Here is a 17219-nt window from a genome sequence, read left to right as displayed (position 1 = left end):
TAACCAAGTAAGTGAACAAAAACTGAACCGAGTAACTGCAATTGTCAACGATTTTGCAGGTTAAATTTGTATTAGCAAGCAAAGATCAAAACCAGTCCCACATAAATATTTACACATCAAATTCAAAGGAACAATAAAGCAAAATATACACCTCTCTGCACAGAGTAAAAAGAGAGTACCGGGGACGTTTTGGCTGGGGTCCTAAGGTGAGAGGACTCGTAACCAGGACATTCAGGGAAGAGATGGTAGATTTCCCGCGGCTTGGCGACTTCCGGTAAGCCCGCTACGAATATGCTCCCGACCAGGCCTTGAGGAATGTATGGGGCATAGGATGTACGTTTGTAGCGGTGGCTGTGGCTGCGGCTGGGAGGAGGAGGAGGAGGCGGAGGCTGATGGTAAGGGTAGTTGACAGCCCCGTACGGTGGGTAATATGCAGCCATGTCGTCCACCGGAAACGCGACCACCAGTTCCATTGGAGGGCGGGAGTACCCGAGTGCTGGATTGTGGACAAAACGGAAATATTAGGGGCTTGATTTGATTTTTGAATTACCGATCAAAATTCCGGTGCCATTAACTCACCTAATTATGAATCTTGCATAGTCCATACATTTTACATTTTTTCGTTGTCGCCATTAATATTACTTTTTGTTTGTCACAAGTGTCAGTTACTCAGTTCCATTATTTTCTGCGAGTGACGTGCAATTTTATCACTCTCTTATTTTCAATGCTAAGAATGCTTCGTCTTTTTCTTCCTAAAAAATGAACACTTAATTCAATCATCCACAAATATGAATATTCTGTTCAGCTTTAATCACAATATCTTCATCAAAACTGTAGCAGGAAACAAATGATCAGAGGATTGCTACGTTCCATGAACTGTTCTGGCATGGTTCCATTACAGACCCTTGCTTGCTGCAATTGCCACTTAAATTCAACAGTGGTCATGCCATATTTGTTCTTGTAGAGAAGAATCGACAGTAGAAATAAATAAGTTAACAAATCAAACTGCAACAGGCAATCGACAGAAATCCCAGACTCAAGCTAGAAATCCCAAACTTCGATTAATATGTTCATAGTGACTAATAAAAACACAATTAAGCAACATCTAATAAATATGAAAAAAAAATATTCATGCAAGGCGAAATGCCAGTTCAATCAGGCGGTCACGCATTCAGACCGCTAGAGTATTACGATTTACGAGTACCGGTAATCTCTATGGAAAGCAAGTCTTAACACATAAAAGATTAGGTAACTAAGAGTTACCAATTATCTTTTAAAATAAGAAATTTCACATTAAACAAGAGGTGGATACTGCTTGGCCTGCTGACGGACTCTTTTCCTATACTCAGTTGTATCCTGCATAACACAAAAGGATTGCATTTTAGGTCTTCCTCTTGTTGACAATCTCAAGCACATTTCAAATTATCACCACAGAAAGGGCAGTGCCTATATAGCTTAAAACTTTAAAGGGCTGGGAACCAATACCCACAGTATAACATAATCAGGGATTCTTTAACATTTTATTAATACATGGCAACCCTTTAGCAGGCAACATTGCCACATAGTTTTTTCTTATGCATTATATAACGTAAAGAGAAAACCCAACCGAACTGACAGTTCATGTTTGTTAGCTAGCAAGTTATCTCAGTGTTCATGAGATCAGTATATCACAACAAGCAAAGAGGGTTTTTGCCTCTTTATTAACTAAAGCAAAAGCCAGAAATTGAAGATCACCCCTACGCATTCGTAGCCAAAAAAAAGCTTGACGATGAAGAGTCCTACCGTATCTAAGACAAAAATGTTTGTGACAAACATTCAAAGCAAATCATCTTACAGAAAGGAACTTCCACACAGGAAAACACATAAACATCAAAGGAGGCTGCTTACCTGGATGAAGAGTTGATAGCCTTCAGTCTGAGCAGGATCTGCAGGATTAGGCTGATCCAGCAAATCTTGGATACCAACAAGGATTTGTTTCACTGTAATGGCTGGTCTCCACCCCTATAGAAAAACAACCATGCTCAGTAAACATGTGGATTTTTTTTTTGAAATGATATGAAATTAATAGGAGTGTATGAATGTATGATCCATTATAGAAATGAATGGAGAAAACGAATAATGATACTTTTGGGATAAAAGGCTTTGATGATGATTTAATAAATCTACGATCCTATGCCATTATATGCAGACTTTGTGAACAATTGAACATGACGAGCAAAGGAAGGCACTTACACTGTCCTCATTAAGTATAGATAGGCAAACAGTTCCCGATGGATAGACGTTAGGATGGAAGAAAGCCTGCGGAAATTTGCACTTTGGTGGCTTGCTGGGGTAATCTTCACTGAAGTTAAGAGTAAGTGGGAAGAAACCACCCTCCCAATCAGTCTGCAAAATTGCATAATATGGCACACTCAATAAATCCAAACTTACTCTTTTATTCACTTATCCCCTGAATACTTGGAGTTAAATGAATCAATGCACCACCAATAGAAAGCCCAGAAGCTTCATCACTCATTATAAAAAGTAGAGATCAAATGAACAGATGAAAGGTGGGACCAGAAGAACATAAGTGAGGAGAAACATTACCAACTATTAATACACAATACCCAAAAGATAATATCTCACACCACCACGCAACTCTTCAAACATTAAAAAATAACAGAACCCGGCTTTGTTTCAAACTAGAAGAGATAATTGAAATTTGAAAATTTGGGAAATGAACCATGACAAGATCCTGGCACATTTGTGTGATGTACAAGGAATACAAATATACAGAGATGTTGGGAAGCATCTCATAACAATGTGCCTTTTTCAATGGCCTTGGGCTTGAAAAGTAAGATTTTCATGGTTTCAAATTAGAAAACATTTATACTGAAGAGCACACATACAAACAGCTAGCATGCCAGTTTCAATTACAAACAATGGAAAAGGGGGTGGATATTAAAATCTAGGATGCCAAAAAATATCAATAACAGTAATAACAGATTCTGAAGATCATTTGGACATGTTTCCCAAAGGAAAATTTCTAAAAAAAAAGGTACTAAAGTTTCCATGGACTAGTGGCAGTGCAAAGTCAATAATTCCCCACTACTGCAAAGTTTAAATTTCAAAGCAGCTTCAGTTTCCTATGCACTTATGCAGAAACTAAAGTAACTGTCACATTTGGGGCTTTTGGGTGCTAGGGTGCTTGGGTAGAGGAGCACAAAGTTTACTAGACAAGAACACAGTTTACGGTGGCGGAAAGTTTAGGCACAAAGTTCAACTTCTGGAGAATCACTGAAAGAAGAAAATCCAGAGAAGGAGAGAATGATGAAAGAGAACTAAAGAGAGAAAATAATGCAATTGTCAGGATCGAGGGAGGTAGGGAAAAAGTAAAAACTAGAGAAAACCACACACACCCTCAAACTAACGTAAACGCCGAAGACTCCAAAATAAAGCCAATATCTAAATGCTCCCACCAGAAATCCCACATGTCAAAGCCCATCAAAACACGAGGAAGTACTAACAATTAAGTTGTTTCTTAATGCTCAATTATTTCCCTACTTTTGCGGGAACTAAAAATTAAGGTTAAGCTCAAAGAAGGCATTCCATGGCTCTTCCATTGAATCCCCAATTGAGATTTTAGACCATGTCGCATAGCTGCAAACAAATAAACCAAGCAGCATCATAAATTAATCACAAAATCATGATTCTCAAGCCCTGAGTGAACACATTTAAAATCTGATGAAAAATAAGTATACACAATAAGTAAATCAATTAATAGAGAATTAGAGATACTAAAATTAGGGACAAAACTTGACATGAAACTTCTTGGTATTTCGCTCACGTACCCATCATTCTTTCCAATGATTAATACTTCCAAACAAGTATTTAACCATATGAAAACAGAAGAACTACTAATCTTGGAATAAAAACAATTTTTACTCATAATGTTCACATCGTGGGTAGCCGGCTAACTCTCCAAACCCAATGCTAAGGTCGAACCTAGAAAATCCTAAAGCTATACCACAACATTGTAAACAACCTTAGTTCTCTTTAGTTCAATCAAAAGGTCTTACACACAAATTCTAATCTCTACTGCAACAATGTAACCAACCTTAGTTTTCTTCAGTTCTATCAAAACATCTTCAGTACAATCAAAAGGCTTCGCACCAAAAAAATCCCAAATAGGCAAACTCCAATCGAAGCAAAACAATATCCCTCAAGCCCCCGGCCCCAGGGGAAAATAAGCAAACAAGAAAAAACTATCGATTGCAATTAAAATATAAATTCCAAGTAACTTACCCCGGCTTTACCAGGGATAGTGCAATGCCAAACCATCAAATTCACCGTACCATCAGGCAGTGTCTCTGGCTTTGCCACAAAACCCTAAAAGAAAAACGACCCCACAAAGAAAATAATGGCATAATGAACAACATTAGCAAATAAGAAAACCAAACAAATCAACACAATATCATAATTAACAAACGAAAAACAAAAGCATAAGAAATTCAAAAATCGCCAAAGAAAGAAACGATTGTACAGACATGGGGATGATTCTTCCGCCAAGATTTTCGCTCCTCCGCAAGACGACCACGCGCTATACCTCCAGACATCTTCCCTTCTCCCTCTCTCTCTCTCTTTAACACACAAGACACCGGAAACGTTGAATTTAAAAAGACGACGAAGAGTTTAAACAACTCGCAGAGTATATCTCGAAGAGTATATATATAATTCAAGTGCCCTTTGGCCTTTTGCAGGTTTTTCTTTCAATTCTTTCATTCTAATAAATTTACAATTATGCCCATTCCTTTGTACGGTCCAGATTTGATCCGGCAAGTGTGTTACACGGGACGAAGGTGTTAAAATTGTCGTTTTCCGTGTTTTTGTCCCACAATTCGGAATTGCCAGGTCCACGAATTTAATAACGTATTTTATTATTTTATATATAAAGTGGCGTGAGTTCCACGCAATGATGCGCTTCGCAAACGAAGGGAAGTACGCCTTGTAATTTCTCAAATAACAATATAATAGTCACGATGGGAAAAAAATTCTTCACCAACCGGCACCTACCAAACCAAAGTACCAACATCATAAATATTTTTTTAATTACAAAAGTTTGCTTCTCAACTTCCGATATGAATTTAAACTGGACTAATGAAATCCATTCGTGCAGAAATTGCACCTCATTGGGCCTCTTCTTGATCCACTTTCATGCACTCTCCACAAGGCCAAACGGGATATTGGGTCCGTTTGACAAGTTTTTTTTTAGGACAATATATATTAGGGAGCAACCAAACGATAATTTTAATACCCAACATATCTATTATTAATATATATGTTGTTAACAAAATTGCCTATCAAGTTATTGTCTTTTTTTATCCGTTTATCTTAATTTTTTTGTTCTTGTACTATTGATTGACATTTTTCGTCGGACTGGTGAGTGGTGACTATACTTGCATGACCATGTAGGAGGTAAAAAGGAACAACAGGTGCAGTCTCAGCCCCAGCCCAAACCAAATAATTATTTAAAAGCTCGGGCCTTGGAGGAACAACAATTGTTTGGACAATCCGAAACAAGATGGGCTACATGTGATCTAAGTTGGGCCACTGCAATTGGGCCACTACAATTGGGCTTTGATGGTCAAGGTCCACCTTACAACCCGTAAAGTGGTTGCGGCATAGAAATCTTAGGACAGTTGAGACGTGAGAGGATCTTTTAATTAGTTTTCCTGTTTAATTCGATGACAGGTTGTACTGGATTCGTGGAATAATTGCCTTGGCCTTTGAGAATATTTGTGATGATATCAAAATAACCTCCGTTGGGATTCTGACACGTGGTGGATAAAACAAAGTGAACCTACATGTTAAAAAGTATTCCGGTCATCGTAAACTGAGGAGAGAACATCTCAACAAGACACAGGCGCTTCCACCAAACCTTGAAAAAATCAGGAGTCCCAAAAGGAGGCCAACTCCTTGTAGGGATAGAATTCACCACCCTGTAGATTCCCCTAATATTAGTATAAGACTTCTATCAAAACTAGAACTCATCTAATTCATATAAAATGGACCTCCCACGACAGGTTAACGATCCTAACTGTGAACTCATGCACTCTGAACACACTCCCACCGGTTGATAACTTACTGAGTACACCCTCGGGGCCTCTTAGCATATGTATTCTTTTGTGTAGGCCATCCTCATCAATATCGAAGACAACATATGACGTCAACCCTACCGCCTCATACATCATCAAGACCGAATATAATTTTGAACGTCATCAATTCAATTTGTATTTCGGAAGTTAATATCTTTGGTCTTGAATTTTAATTTTATATGGTGAAGAAACTGTGTTTGGTGAATGGTGATCCGAGCAACATTTAGATGGCAACAATTAATGTTGAAGCAAATGAGTTTAGTTGTATTTTAGTGTTATAATAATCCATGCAATGCAACTAAGTAGGGCATATCTTGATTAACGTTTTGCACATGGAATCTTGTTGCAGGTTATTAGTCCCTCTCCGAGGGTAACTAATTCTTTAAGAAACCTCAGGTTTCTAGAGCCAAAACCAAGAAAGGACGCCGACATTTGGATTGTTATTAGTTATCTTGTCGCTTTAATTATTGTCTTGTCTCCACCAGCTCCAGTCCTACCAACCACGACTCTCTGTTTTGCTCCCATTTCACATCTCATTGGATCATGATCTCCCCCCAAATTTTGATTTGGAAGTCTAGCAAAAATACATAAAAGTGATATTGTCCGCTCTACGCCAAAGACACGCACGAATTTGTTCTATTGAACAATCTCCAAAGTATTTAGATTCAGAAAACATGTTATTTAAAGAGTCGGAGTGGCATGGTGAAAGCACTAGGCCCACACAAGTGATAGTGTCATCTCTGATCTTTTAACCACTTTTTGAAACTCAAAATTTTTCTTATGTGTGTGATCTTTGTGTGAGAGCAACGATTTTACTTATATATCACTTAAAATCTTTACACATATCAAAATCTTTTCAACAAAATCCGAATTAAACGAGAACCATGAATAGCTCATATGACATTTATGTATATGATATTTCAAAGAGGTCGCGAGTTCGAGTCTTCTCATTCTCTTCCCCTATTATAAAAAAATATATTAAAAAAACGAACTAACCTAATTTTAGTCCATTTAAATTCTAGACCAATCATTCTCTCTCTCTCGATGATTTGATGCAACTTTGGTAGTTTGGTTGTTAGAAAATTAATTAATTAGGTTGATTGCAATGTCAACTTCGCTCTCTTCCTCCATTGCTTCAATTACATGCTTCATCCCAAATCAATTCATCTTTAAAGCAAACCCTCTTCACATTCCACTCTCAAGATTACAAAATCTTCTCCATTATAGCTAGAGGAAGATAATCTCTTTCTCTCATCTCTGTCGCTAGCCATGAAGAACAACAATGGTAGCAACACGAAATTGATCCTCCTCCATCCATACATCCAAAAGCAAGGAAGCTCCAATCGATTATGGCTTTTGGCCTTCCTTTCATTCTTCACCGTAGCCTTCCTTGTCACTCTTATTTACACTAGAGAATCTTTCTCCACAAACGCCGCAATAGCCACTACCACCCCTACCACAACGACCGCCGCCTCCGCCGCACCACTGCCAACAACAGTCATCAACACCCTTCTCCACTACACGTCCAGATCCAACGACTCTTTCCACATGTCCTACACCGAGCTCAAACCGATCTCCGATGTCCTCCGAAAATGTTCCTCTCCCTGCAACTTCCTCATCTTCGGACTCACACACGAAACGCTCCTCTGGAAGGCACTGAATCACAACGGCCGTACAGTCTTCATCGACGAGAATCGCTACTACGCCGCTTATTTCGAAGAACTCCACCCGGAAATCGACGCCTACGACGTGCAGTACACGACCAAGATAAGCGAGTGGAGAGAACTCATGGGGTCGGCCAAGGAACAAATACGGAACGAGTGCCGGCCGGTACAGAATCTGTTATTCTCCGAATGCAAGCTTGGGATCAACGATCTGCCCAACCATGTTTATGAGGTGGACTGGGATGTAATTCTGGTCGATGGGCCGAGGGGAGATGGGCCTGATGGGGCGGGCCGGATGTCGGCAATCTTTACTTCTGGCGTGCTGGCGAGAAGTAAGAAGGGAGGGAATGGGAAGACGCATGTGTTCGTGCATGATTATTATAGGAACATTGAGAGGGCATATGGAGATGAGTTTCTGTGTAGGGAGAACTTGGTGGAACACAATGAGTTGCTTGCACATTTTGTGGTGGAAAGAATGGATGAGAATTGCTTCCAATTCTGTCACAATAGAACAACTTCACTTTCGTCTTCCTAGTTGTGGATTCATCAACAAAACACAAAGGTCCCAAGTTGGTGTATTTATGGAATTTGTTTCTTCTTTCTTTTGGAACTTATTTTCAGTTGGGTGGGGCTTGTAAACAATAATTTTGTTCATCCTTGGGCATTGGAAATAGTGAGCTCAAAGTAAAAAGTTTAAGATTTTCAATAGTGAGCTTCAATTAAAAAGTTTGTGGATTGATCATGGCATCATGCATCAGATGTTTTTTTTAATAACGATCACATGGAAACTTGTATCGATCTGACATATCAGAAGACGGGACTTACGTCAAGAAGTCTCTTCGGTTCTACTGAGGAGGCCTACACAATAGAAAACATAAGCTAGCTATAGCGGGGTGTTCTCGGGGGACATCTCGAATACTCAAGTCAATATACTATTACTAGGGAAATGCTCGAAACTCTCTTTCAAGTAGTTACTAAAAGTGCAGGGTTCAAGATACTTTACCTGACACTGGAGGTCTCTTTTATATGAGTTGGGGAGTGTAACTATTGTAGGAGTATATATTTTCTTTCCGGATTCTTAGGTGAATTTTTAGGAGGGTGAATCTAATCATGATTTTGTTCCTAGGTTGAGTTGGTTTCCTTTGATGTGTTGTCATCACAGATTCTTGAGGTGAAATGCTCGAGAAGCATCGAAGGGGCATATCAGTCTATCAAAGATGCTCTCTTCTGAGTTATCGTACCCCACGTGGGCTCATCGGGTGCCTTCTTCTTAGATGGATTCCTCAGCTCTGCCTTGGTCCTCGGCCTAAGCGGACCTATGCGCCTGGCCACATGTCAATATTCTAGCATAGTGTGATTGAATAACTCCTACTCTCCAAATAAACAATATGGAAACTATTTGATTGTATTCCTCCAGATAAATCAGTTGTTTGCAAGTGGTCATAGTCAGTCACCTCAGTTTGAAGTTTCTTGAATGGAATTGCTTGTTTGATAAATTCCACATCTGCCTTAAAAGAACCATAAACGACTTCCATTGTGAAATATAAAGTGCAAGAGTTGTTTATAAAAATGTAAAAAAGAAGAAGTTAAAGAGCTCCAAAATTGTCAAATATAATGTTCAAAAAGCCTTAAAAGAAAAATACAAGTCTCTTCTACAGGAGCAACGGCTCTGAGTCCTAGTGAAAACTGTTGTCTCAATAAAAAAAAAAATACAACAAAGATGAGCTCGGCTATTGTGTAATTCGCTAGCTAGTCAAAAATCTGTTAAAAAGGAGCATCTTTCTCTGCTCACGCAACTGCTTCCCCAATGAATCAATCAAGCTAGAATGCACCACAATGATAGTGTTGTTCTAATAGCAAAAATTACACAATTGGAAAATTTCACAATTGGCAAATGTAATTTTGCCAGTAATATGAAACATAACTCCAAGCAGGTTAACTCAATCAATTTGTGTGTGTCCCATGCTTCACATAGCTGAACCGTTCGCTTGAACCCCCGATAATGGGAAATTCTTCTGGTGAAGAGGAATTCTCACGCCGAGCTCCCTAAGTTGATCAACCATGTTATAAAGATATTCAAAGGTCAGTTTGGATTGTGCATTGAAATCTTCTCTCACATGAGGCTGAATCCTGAACCACTCCCCTAACATTTTGTGAACATGAGCACGGATCATTCTCCATGGAACTGGGTATGTTTCGCAAAGCTTCAAGTACTCCACTAATAAATCCGCCTGGTCCAGATTTGCTTCTTCGCTAACTGATGCCCATTCAGGAGTCCGATATCCAGCAAACAAAGCCGGATTCTCTAGGAGAGAATCAGCTGAAAGGACCCCATCAACTCCGGTTTCTCTCAAACAATCATGGACATCATCCATGTGCCTTATGTTCCCATTGGCAAGTACAGGAACTCTAATGCAACTTTTTACAGCCTTAATAGCTTTCCAGTCTGCCCGGACTTTCTTCTGATCTTTCTCATCTCTTGTTCGGCCATGGACAGCAAGAAGGGAGCAACCGGCTTCCTCTAACATTTTAGCATATTTTATAGTATCCTCCAACTTCGGAAAGACCCTGATTTTGCAAGAAACAGGAACATTGAGGTTTGAAGCCAATTTTTCAACTAGAGATTTTACAAGAGGAAGGTTGTCCATTAAGAAAGCTCCATAGTTCCCCCGCCTGGCAATGCGTTGAGGACAACTGACAAAAACCAGAGTTGGTAAGTTTCCACAGAGGACTATCAATCAATTGGCTAGTCAGGTTTCAAACATTCAAAGCTTATCATTTATCATCACAGCAAACATGACAATCAGGCATCATTATGACATGTGACTCAATGAATGCCGAAAAGATAATTTACGCTCTATTCATTGTAAACAGACAACGTCAAGCATGACCTGATCGATCTACTTTTATCCTTAGAAAGTTAATGACAAGCAAATTAAACATATAAAAGGATATTATTCGTAATCTAATAAAATAAAAATTCGGAAACAATTAGCTTTCCCTGTTCTGGAACAATAAAGGGGATGAAATTTTTTGAATTTTTTTTGAAGTTCCAAGAACAGGTCTGAAAACAATGCATTTTGAGCCTTTTCAAGAATGTCGAAATCAATTGTCATAAATGAGATCATCGTACAATAGAGCAATAAAATTAGTAAGTAAAAAGGCTCAAGCACGGCTGTACGTGGAAGTAATAAATTTAAATGATTAAACTCTAAGAAGTTGGAGATAACTGAAATAACTAAACCCCTTCCTAGAATATCATTATGTTATTGCCTTGCAGCCCTATAATATTCCAAAGATGTTGAAATATCTTGATTAGAAAGGGTGTCACAAAAAGAATTACCCCAGGTTAATGTCAACATAATCACAGTAAGGCTCCACTCTCTTAGCAGCTTCCAATAATATGTCTGGATCATTGGCGCAAAATTGGACAAACAATGGGCGATCTTCCTGTAATTTGTTTCGAAGTTAAAGTAAAAGATTATGGGGAAAAAAAAAACATATTAACAGTGGAAATTTCATACTATCATAAGACTGAACTAAAAATAACTCTCATGTTAACTATGCTCAATTGCACACCAAAGCAGGGTATAAATTGATCTGTAATTGAGAAAGAAATCACATTATGTTGCCACATCTCCATAACAAGCAAAAGACACCAAAAAATCATGACGTGCCCAAAAAAGTTTTATTCATTTGAACTAGCTAATTTTTGTTTCCTGGGCCTGAATATAACTTTTTTGCATTAAGAATGTACAGTATAGATATTGCTCTGTAGGAAATCTGCAACCACATACATACAATGATGATGGCTACAAAAAAATCATGTTGATAACATTTGGCAAAATATAGTATCCTTTTAACAATTATTAAAGACAATCTAAATAAGTTTATAGGTTGAATAAGCAAATAGATAAACAAAAGAAACCTGCTGGATTGACATCTTAACACAAAGGACCTAAGCCAGCATCTTGAAGTTAAGTTTGTGTAAGCTTCTCATCAACATGCTCAATCCTAGGAACACAGTATCTGTTTTCATGTGACCTTTTTCCCAGCCACAAACCAGATTTCATGACTCAAATTTGTACCCAGCACAATCATACTACCTATTGGTGTAGTCTCTTTTTTTGGGTAAATGAGGAACCACCTAGCCCAACATGCCCTTCGGACAGCTGAGTGAGCCGTAAAAACAGCCTGCACCACGATGGCGACATGGAAGACAGGGCAAAATCCATGCGGGTAATGGACAGGAAGTGTGACAAGCCCACGTTCCACAAGGAAATATACCAGCTGGTTGGGTCAAGCATCGTAGGCCCTTAATTCCGGAGAGATAACCAGCTTGGCTATTGCCAAGTGGTTCTATTGGTGCTACCTCTTGCTTGTTACATCAAATTCTTAACCATATTGTATACTCTATCAGCTACTCCCAGTACAGTTGTATCTGTATATTTACACTAAATTACTAATTAATAAGCAATCATATTATACCATAAATTTTCATACTAAGGAGTTAAGCGCCAAAATTTAATGCACACAACAGTAAGAAGTTCCGTCCTATTCTCTCTATTAACTAATAACTTGTTTGAAAGCAAAATTATACACAAATATCAGTTAGAATCAAGAATTCTTAATAAAGAGAAGATAAAAGAAAAAAGCAACCGGAATGAAATAGAATCAAATTGAATAACACCTCACAAGTGGTGAATTCCTCTCTTCGATACTTTTCGGTCTCTGTGAAAATGCGAGAATGCAACATAGGCGTATAGGCGGCCTGAGCCCCATACTTTCGACAGAGCATACGAAACGGCAGCTCAGAATTGTCAACCATTGGCGCCACTATCAATTTCGGCTTGCCTAGCTTAGTCCAATGAGCCCATGCTCTCTCGATTAGTGACTCCCCGCTCAGATTCCGACTCTGCGAAACCACGTCGGTAATCGAGCTAGAATCTACTTCTTGTTGTTGTTCGTCACCTAGGTCTCGCAATGGATTTTGATCTTGGATTTGAGTGAGGGCGACGGAAGAAGCCATGAGTGGCTTCGTAGGCAAAGAGATAATAGATTTGATAGAAGTGTTTCGTGGAGAGAGAATATATTTCATAAGCGGACGATGGGGAGAGAGACGCAGCCCATCGCCGCCAACCGTCGGAGCAACCACGAGAAAGCTGATTTCTACTTCTAGTCCGCGAATATCTTGTATTCTGCTTTGTAATAATATGTTGGGTTTAGGGTATAAGATTTATCGTGGGCTGATTTTACGTTTGTTTGGTCAACGTCGCTCAAATATTTGGGCTTGGGCTAGATAAGGTAAAAGGACGCTTTGAAGACATACATATTCGGGCTTGGGCTCTGAAGTTAAATGCCCATTTAAAGCCCAACATCGTAAGGGCGAGTCGATATCTGACTGTACTCTCTGTAGTAGTCTATTCCCCTGATAATTAGGATTTGAATTCATTGTTGCTAGATTTTTCCACGGGTAACTTTAGTTATATCTCGATTTTTTCTAAAGACATCTCAATCTAAGTTGATCATCCCTTATAAAAATCAGTTGATAGGATGTCTTTGGAAAAACCCAGAGTGTGACTAAAGCTACCCTTTTTCCACCCCTTAGTCTTGTAACAACTAAGCCTTACCTAGTGGAGGTAAATAAACCTGAAGTCATACTTGAATTCCGCTCTGATATCATATGAAAATCCAACCCAAATAACTTATAGATGTATTGTGTGCTTTGGACCTTAGATTGACACGATTTTGTTCTTAAAAAAGCATTTTATTATTGAGAAGTGTTGGATCTTGACCTATAAAACACTTTGTTTTCACTCGAGTTTTCAATATTCGACATCTTATCATAACACTAATTGCATCAATTAGACCATTATTGCTCATTTGTTTGACTGTAATCCAATATTCGATAATTGGTGTGTCTCATGATTAGATATGAGAATCTGCAATTTGTTTAAAATTATAAAATCTATAATTTGAATCTAATGATTTAAAAAACATGTCACATCACACTACATTTTTATTTCTCATTACATGTGAACAGGAAAGAATTAGGAAGTCCCAAACCCCTCGTAATTACTTTAGAAAATGGCAACAAGTGAAATAATTATGTCATTTTTTGTACTCCCCAGTAATTTCATTCATTTATTTATGGGAGTAGTCCTAGACCAGGACACAATGTTAACGTGAAAGGGCAACTACGCCACTAAGAGGCAGGCAGCCACATGTCATGTGTGAATGGTTTATTCAACAATGATCAAAAAAAAATTACAAAAGACTAAAACTGGGACCATGGTCAGCCAAAGTTGACGTCAAAGAAATGCAAAATATTCAAAGAACAACGTCGTAGGGCCCAACTCTATCAATTCCACACCCACCTATTTTGACTTTCCCATTTTGATTGTCTTATTAATTGGAATGCCCTTTCAAACCCTCTTCCACACCCACCATTTCCATTTATTCGGTCTTTCAAAACCTCATCCAACCGAGGGTGACAAAAATTCCGTTCCAAATCGGACTACATCACGTGTTTACGAAATATTTACTTGTTCGAAACTTAATCCAAATTAGATTTTGAACGTATTTACTTAATCAAACCTTAATTGATTTAAATTTAGACTAATAAATCGGACAATAATCTAATTCAAGTTAGGGTCCAGACAAATAAACTAGTAAACTATCTTGTTTGAATCCAAACCCAAATTTAAACCGAATAAAAATTCTATATTTGGATCCAGATTTTGAAGATATAACTTATGTTCAAACTTTATTTATTCCGAATCGAACAAATTGATCATCCAGACCGAATATGTGTTTACGAAATATTTACATATCCAAAACTTAATCTAAATTGGATTTTGAACATATTTCATTGATCAAACCTGATTGATTAAATCTAGACTAATAAATCAGACAATAATCCAATTTAAATTAAGATCCAAACAAATAAACTAGTAAATCATTATATTTGGATTCATATTTAATTTTAAACCGAACAAAAATTCTATATTTAAATCCAAATTTCAAAGATATAACTTATATTCAAACTTTATTTATTCAAAATCGAACAAATTTGATCATCGAAACCAAATTGAATTTTGCCACCCCACCCTATTCACAAAACCAAAAACACATTTGCATTTACAGATTCCAACCAACCCTGATATCAATACACTAATAACTTTGCCGCCTAACTGGCAACTGCCATCGTCTCTTTCTTTCTGCTTGGTCAAACCGTCTTGGACACGACATGTTTGTCCATTTGTTTGACTCAGTTTGAGAGTTGTGGAGTAAAGTAATAAAAGGTAGGCGTCCAAAACAGTAACCAAAAGATAGAATTAATCAATAAAGAAATTGATAGAGAATAGTACCCACTAATTGCTTTCTTTCATACTGTAATCTAATGCCAAATCCACCATCAGTGTGGATTTTCATGGTTGTTGAAAAGGAGTGGAGAGAGCGAAGGAATCCAATATTGGAAACAGGTTACTTACGATCTAATCCAACTAAATCTCTCCTTCGAGATAAGCAACTATAGTTCGCTAGTTAATCAGTAGTACAGAACAAGTTCTTGGAGCTGTTTTTACAATTGGTCGATGATGGTGGTGGTGGTTGGATTGATGACTAAGAGGATTCCAGGATGAGATGGCTAGCCTCAGCAACAGAGAGTGCGTGGTTGTGCTCGCCTTCATATGTGACTACTAGCATCGACGGATCATCCAAAGCTCTCTCTACATGCTTACGGGCTGGACATCCTCTCACGCTACTGCACTTGTAGTAACCCCTGTTCCAAACAAATTAAAACCAGTAAGAAGGAGAAACAAATCACCAAACAAAACAACCCAGATTCGAAGTTTCAAGGATTTGTAAAATTGAATCAGAAAGTACACACCTTGGATGAGGAGAACCTTTGATGGGTTTCTGTCCATACTTTCTCCAAGAGTAATCATCTGGTGGAATATCAGACATTTTTAGGCTAATCGCTGGAACTCTCACTACTCTCTTCATTCTCGTCTTTCTGAATAAGAAAAACAAAATCCGTCAGAATCATACCAGAAAAGCAAAGAAATTAAATTTAAAAAAAAAACAGAGTGAGATTGAGAGAGGGACCTTTTCTTAGAGCAATGGCAGCGGCCAGAGGATCCGCACTTTCCGGAACCAAGGTTTTCAGAGCTGCACTTTCTCTTCAGAGAAGAAGACAACGGCGGTTTCCCAACAGATGAAACCTGAGACAGATTTGTAATCTGAAACGCCGACGACGACGACGGCTGCTTACTTTCAGTCTCACCGGTCAACGACGAAATAAACGAATTTCCGGCAGAGGAATACGAGAAATTAATCGTTGTGGTAGAATCTTTCCTCTCCATCCCCCCATTCTTCGGCATCACAATCGGAAAATCGTGGTTGTGATGCTGAGGCAGAACTGGCGGCAACTGCTGGATAGGCGTCGCGTAATAAACTTTACCTTCAAGAACCTCATTATCTTGATTGTTTGGAGGCAAAGAAGGTGAAGGAACCACAGGCGCTCTTCTGAATCGAGCGTGCCCTGTTCTGGTTCGATTTAGCATAGAAATTACTTTCTTGAACTTCGAAACAGCGACGTCTGCAACTGCTCTGCAATCCATATCCATGTCCGGGATTGAAGAAGAAGATTGATACTTCTGATCTTGATTTTCTTGTTGTGAGAGCAATCTTATTAGTCTCTCGACGCTCTCGAGACCCGCGGCTGCTTCTTGGACGACTGCGGTTTCTTCCATTTTTGCCACGAAACTGCCATTCCTATAACTCATCATGAGATCTACAGCCATACCTACGAAACTACAACATGAAAGTAAGAAAGAAAAGAGGGAGAAAGCCTGAAAAGTGTGAAAAGAAAATGAGGAGAGCAGCGTTCTTGATAAAGGCAATGTCTGTGCGGTCAAATGGATGCCGTCGATCGGCTGTGTAGGTCCACAGAGTAGGTCACTGACCTCTCACTTTATGATTTACTGGTGACAGTCAAATTTTAGGTACGAAATTAAGATCCAATCCAACGGTGATAAAGGGTTCTTGTGAAGTGTGATCAAAGATTAAAAAAAGTTGACAAGTTGGGAGATTGACCAGATCTGCAACGTGTGGGGTCCATGCGTGTTGTATAGGTTTGGACTATTGGGGAACGTTTGGACTTGGGAAGGAGAGATCAAGTCAAAGAGACGACTTGAGCCGTCTGATTTTATGTCCCGTTTTGAAAATAAAAAAATAAATAATGATGGAGGTTTTGTTGTTGCCAGCACGATACAGTTGACTTTATCGCCAGGCAATTTCCTTAAGATGTCTTTCTTCTACTTTACTGCCAAGTACTATCGCATTCTGTCCTTTCAGTATTCCTGCCAATGTAATTACTGATACACCCTTGGTGGGTTAATATATATATATATATATA

The 17219-nt window shown here is 38.6% G+C and overlaps 4 protein-coding genes across 4 annotated transcripts; 1 reads left to right on the top strand and 3 right to left on the bottom strand.

Annotated features, from left to right (window-relative positions):
• Positions 1-1033: 1033 nt before the first annotated feature.
• Positions 1034-4687, bottom strand: LOC119980348 (SUMO-conjugating enzyme SCE1-like). The gene is made up of 5 exons (XM_038823384.1): positions 4527-4687; positions 4285-4368; positions 2233-2385; positions 1888-2001; positions 1034-1356 (listed from the first exon to the last, which is right to left on the bottom strand). The coding sequence occupies exons 1-5, from the start codon at positions 4593-4595 to the stop codon at positions 1294-1296; spliced, it is 483 nt and encodes a 160-aa protein (XP_038679312.1). The 5' UTR covers positions 4596-4687; the 3' UTR covers positions 1034-1293.
• Positions 4688-7172: 2485 nt separating this feature from the next.
• Positions 7173-8543, top strand: LOC120017067 (protein IRX15-LIKE-like). The gene has a single exon (XM_038822410.1). It carries the CDS (start codon positions 7404-7406, stop codon positions 8331-8333), a length of 930 nt encoding a protein of 309 aa, XP_038678338.1. The 5' UTR covers positions 7173-7403; the 3' UTR covers positions 8334-8543.
• Positions 8544-9384: 841 nt separating this feature from the next.
• LOC120016296 (tRNA-dihydrouridine(16/17) synthase [NAD(P)(+)]-like) lies at positions 9385-12990 on the bottom strand. Its single transcript, XM_038869374.1, has 3 exons — positions 12489-12990; positions 11142-11248; positions 9385-10492 (listed from the first exon to the last, which is right to left on the bottom strand). Exons 1-3 carry the CDS (start codon positions 12894-12896, stop codon positions 9766-9768), a joined length of 1242 nt encoding a protein of 413 aa, XP_038725302.1. The 5' UTR covers positions 12897-12990; the 3' UTR covers positions 9385-9765.
• Positions 12991-15109: 2119 nt separating this feature from the next.
• Positions 15110-16737, bottom strand: LOC120009284 (probable WRKY transcription factor 15). The gene is made up of 3 exons (XM_038859843.1): positions 15908-16737; positions 15690-15815; positions 15110-15581 (listed from the first exon to the last, which is right to left on the bottom strand). Exons 1-3 carry the CDS (start codon positions 16603-16605, stop codon positions 15422-15424), a joined length of 984 nt encoding a protein of 327 aa, XP_038715771.1. The 5' UTR covers positions 16606-16737; the 3' UTR covers positions 15110-15421.
• Positions 16738-17219: the final 482 nt, after the last annotated feature.

Source organism: Tripterygium wilfordii, chromosome 1 (assembly GCF_013401445.1).
Source record: "Tripterygium wilfordii isolate XIE 37 chromosome 1, ASM1340144v1, whole genome shotgun sequence".
Classification (NCBI taxonomy): Eukaryota; Viridiplantae; Streptophyta; class Magnoliopsida; order Celastrales; family Celastraceae; genus Tripterygium; species Tripterygium wilfordii.
Note: the sequence above shows the minus strand (reverse complement) of the source record. Positions and strands in the feature narration are given on the sequence as shown.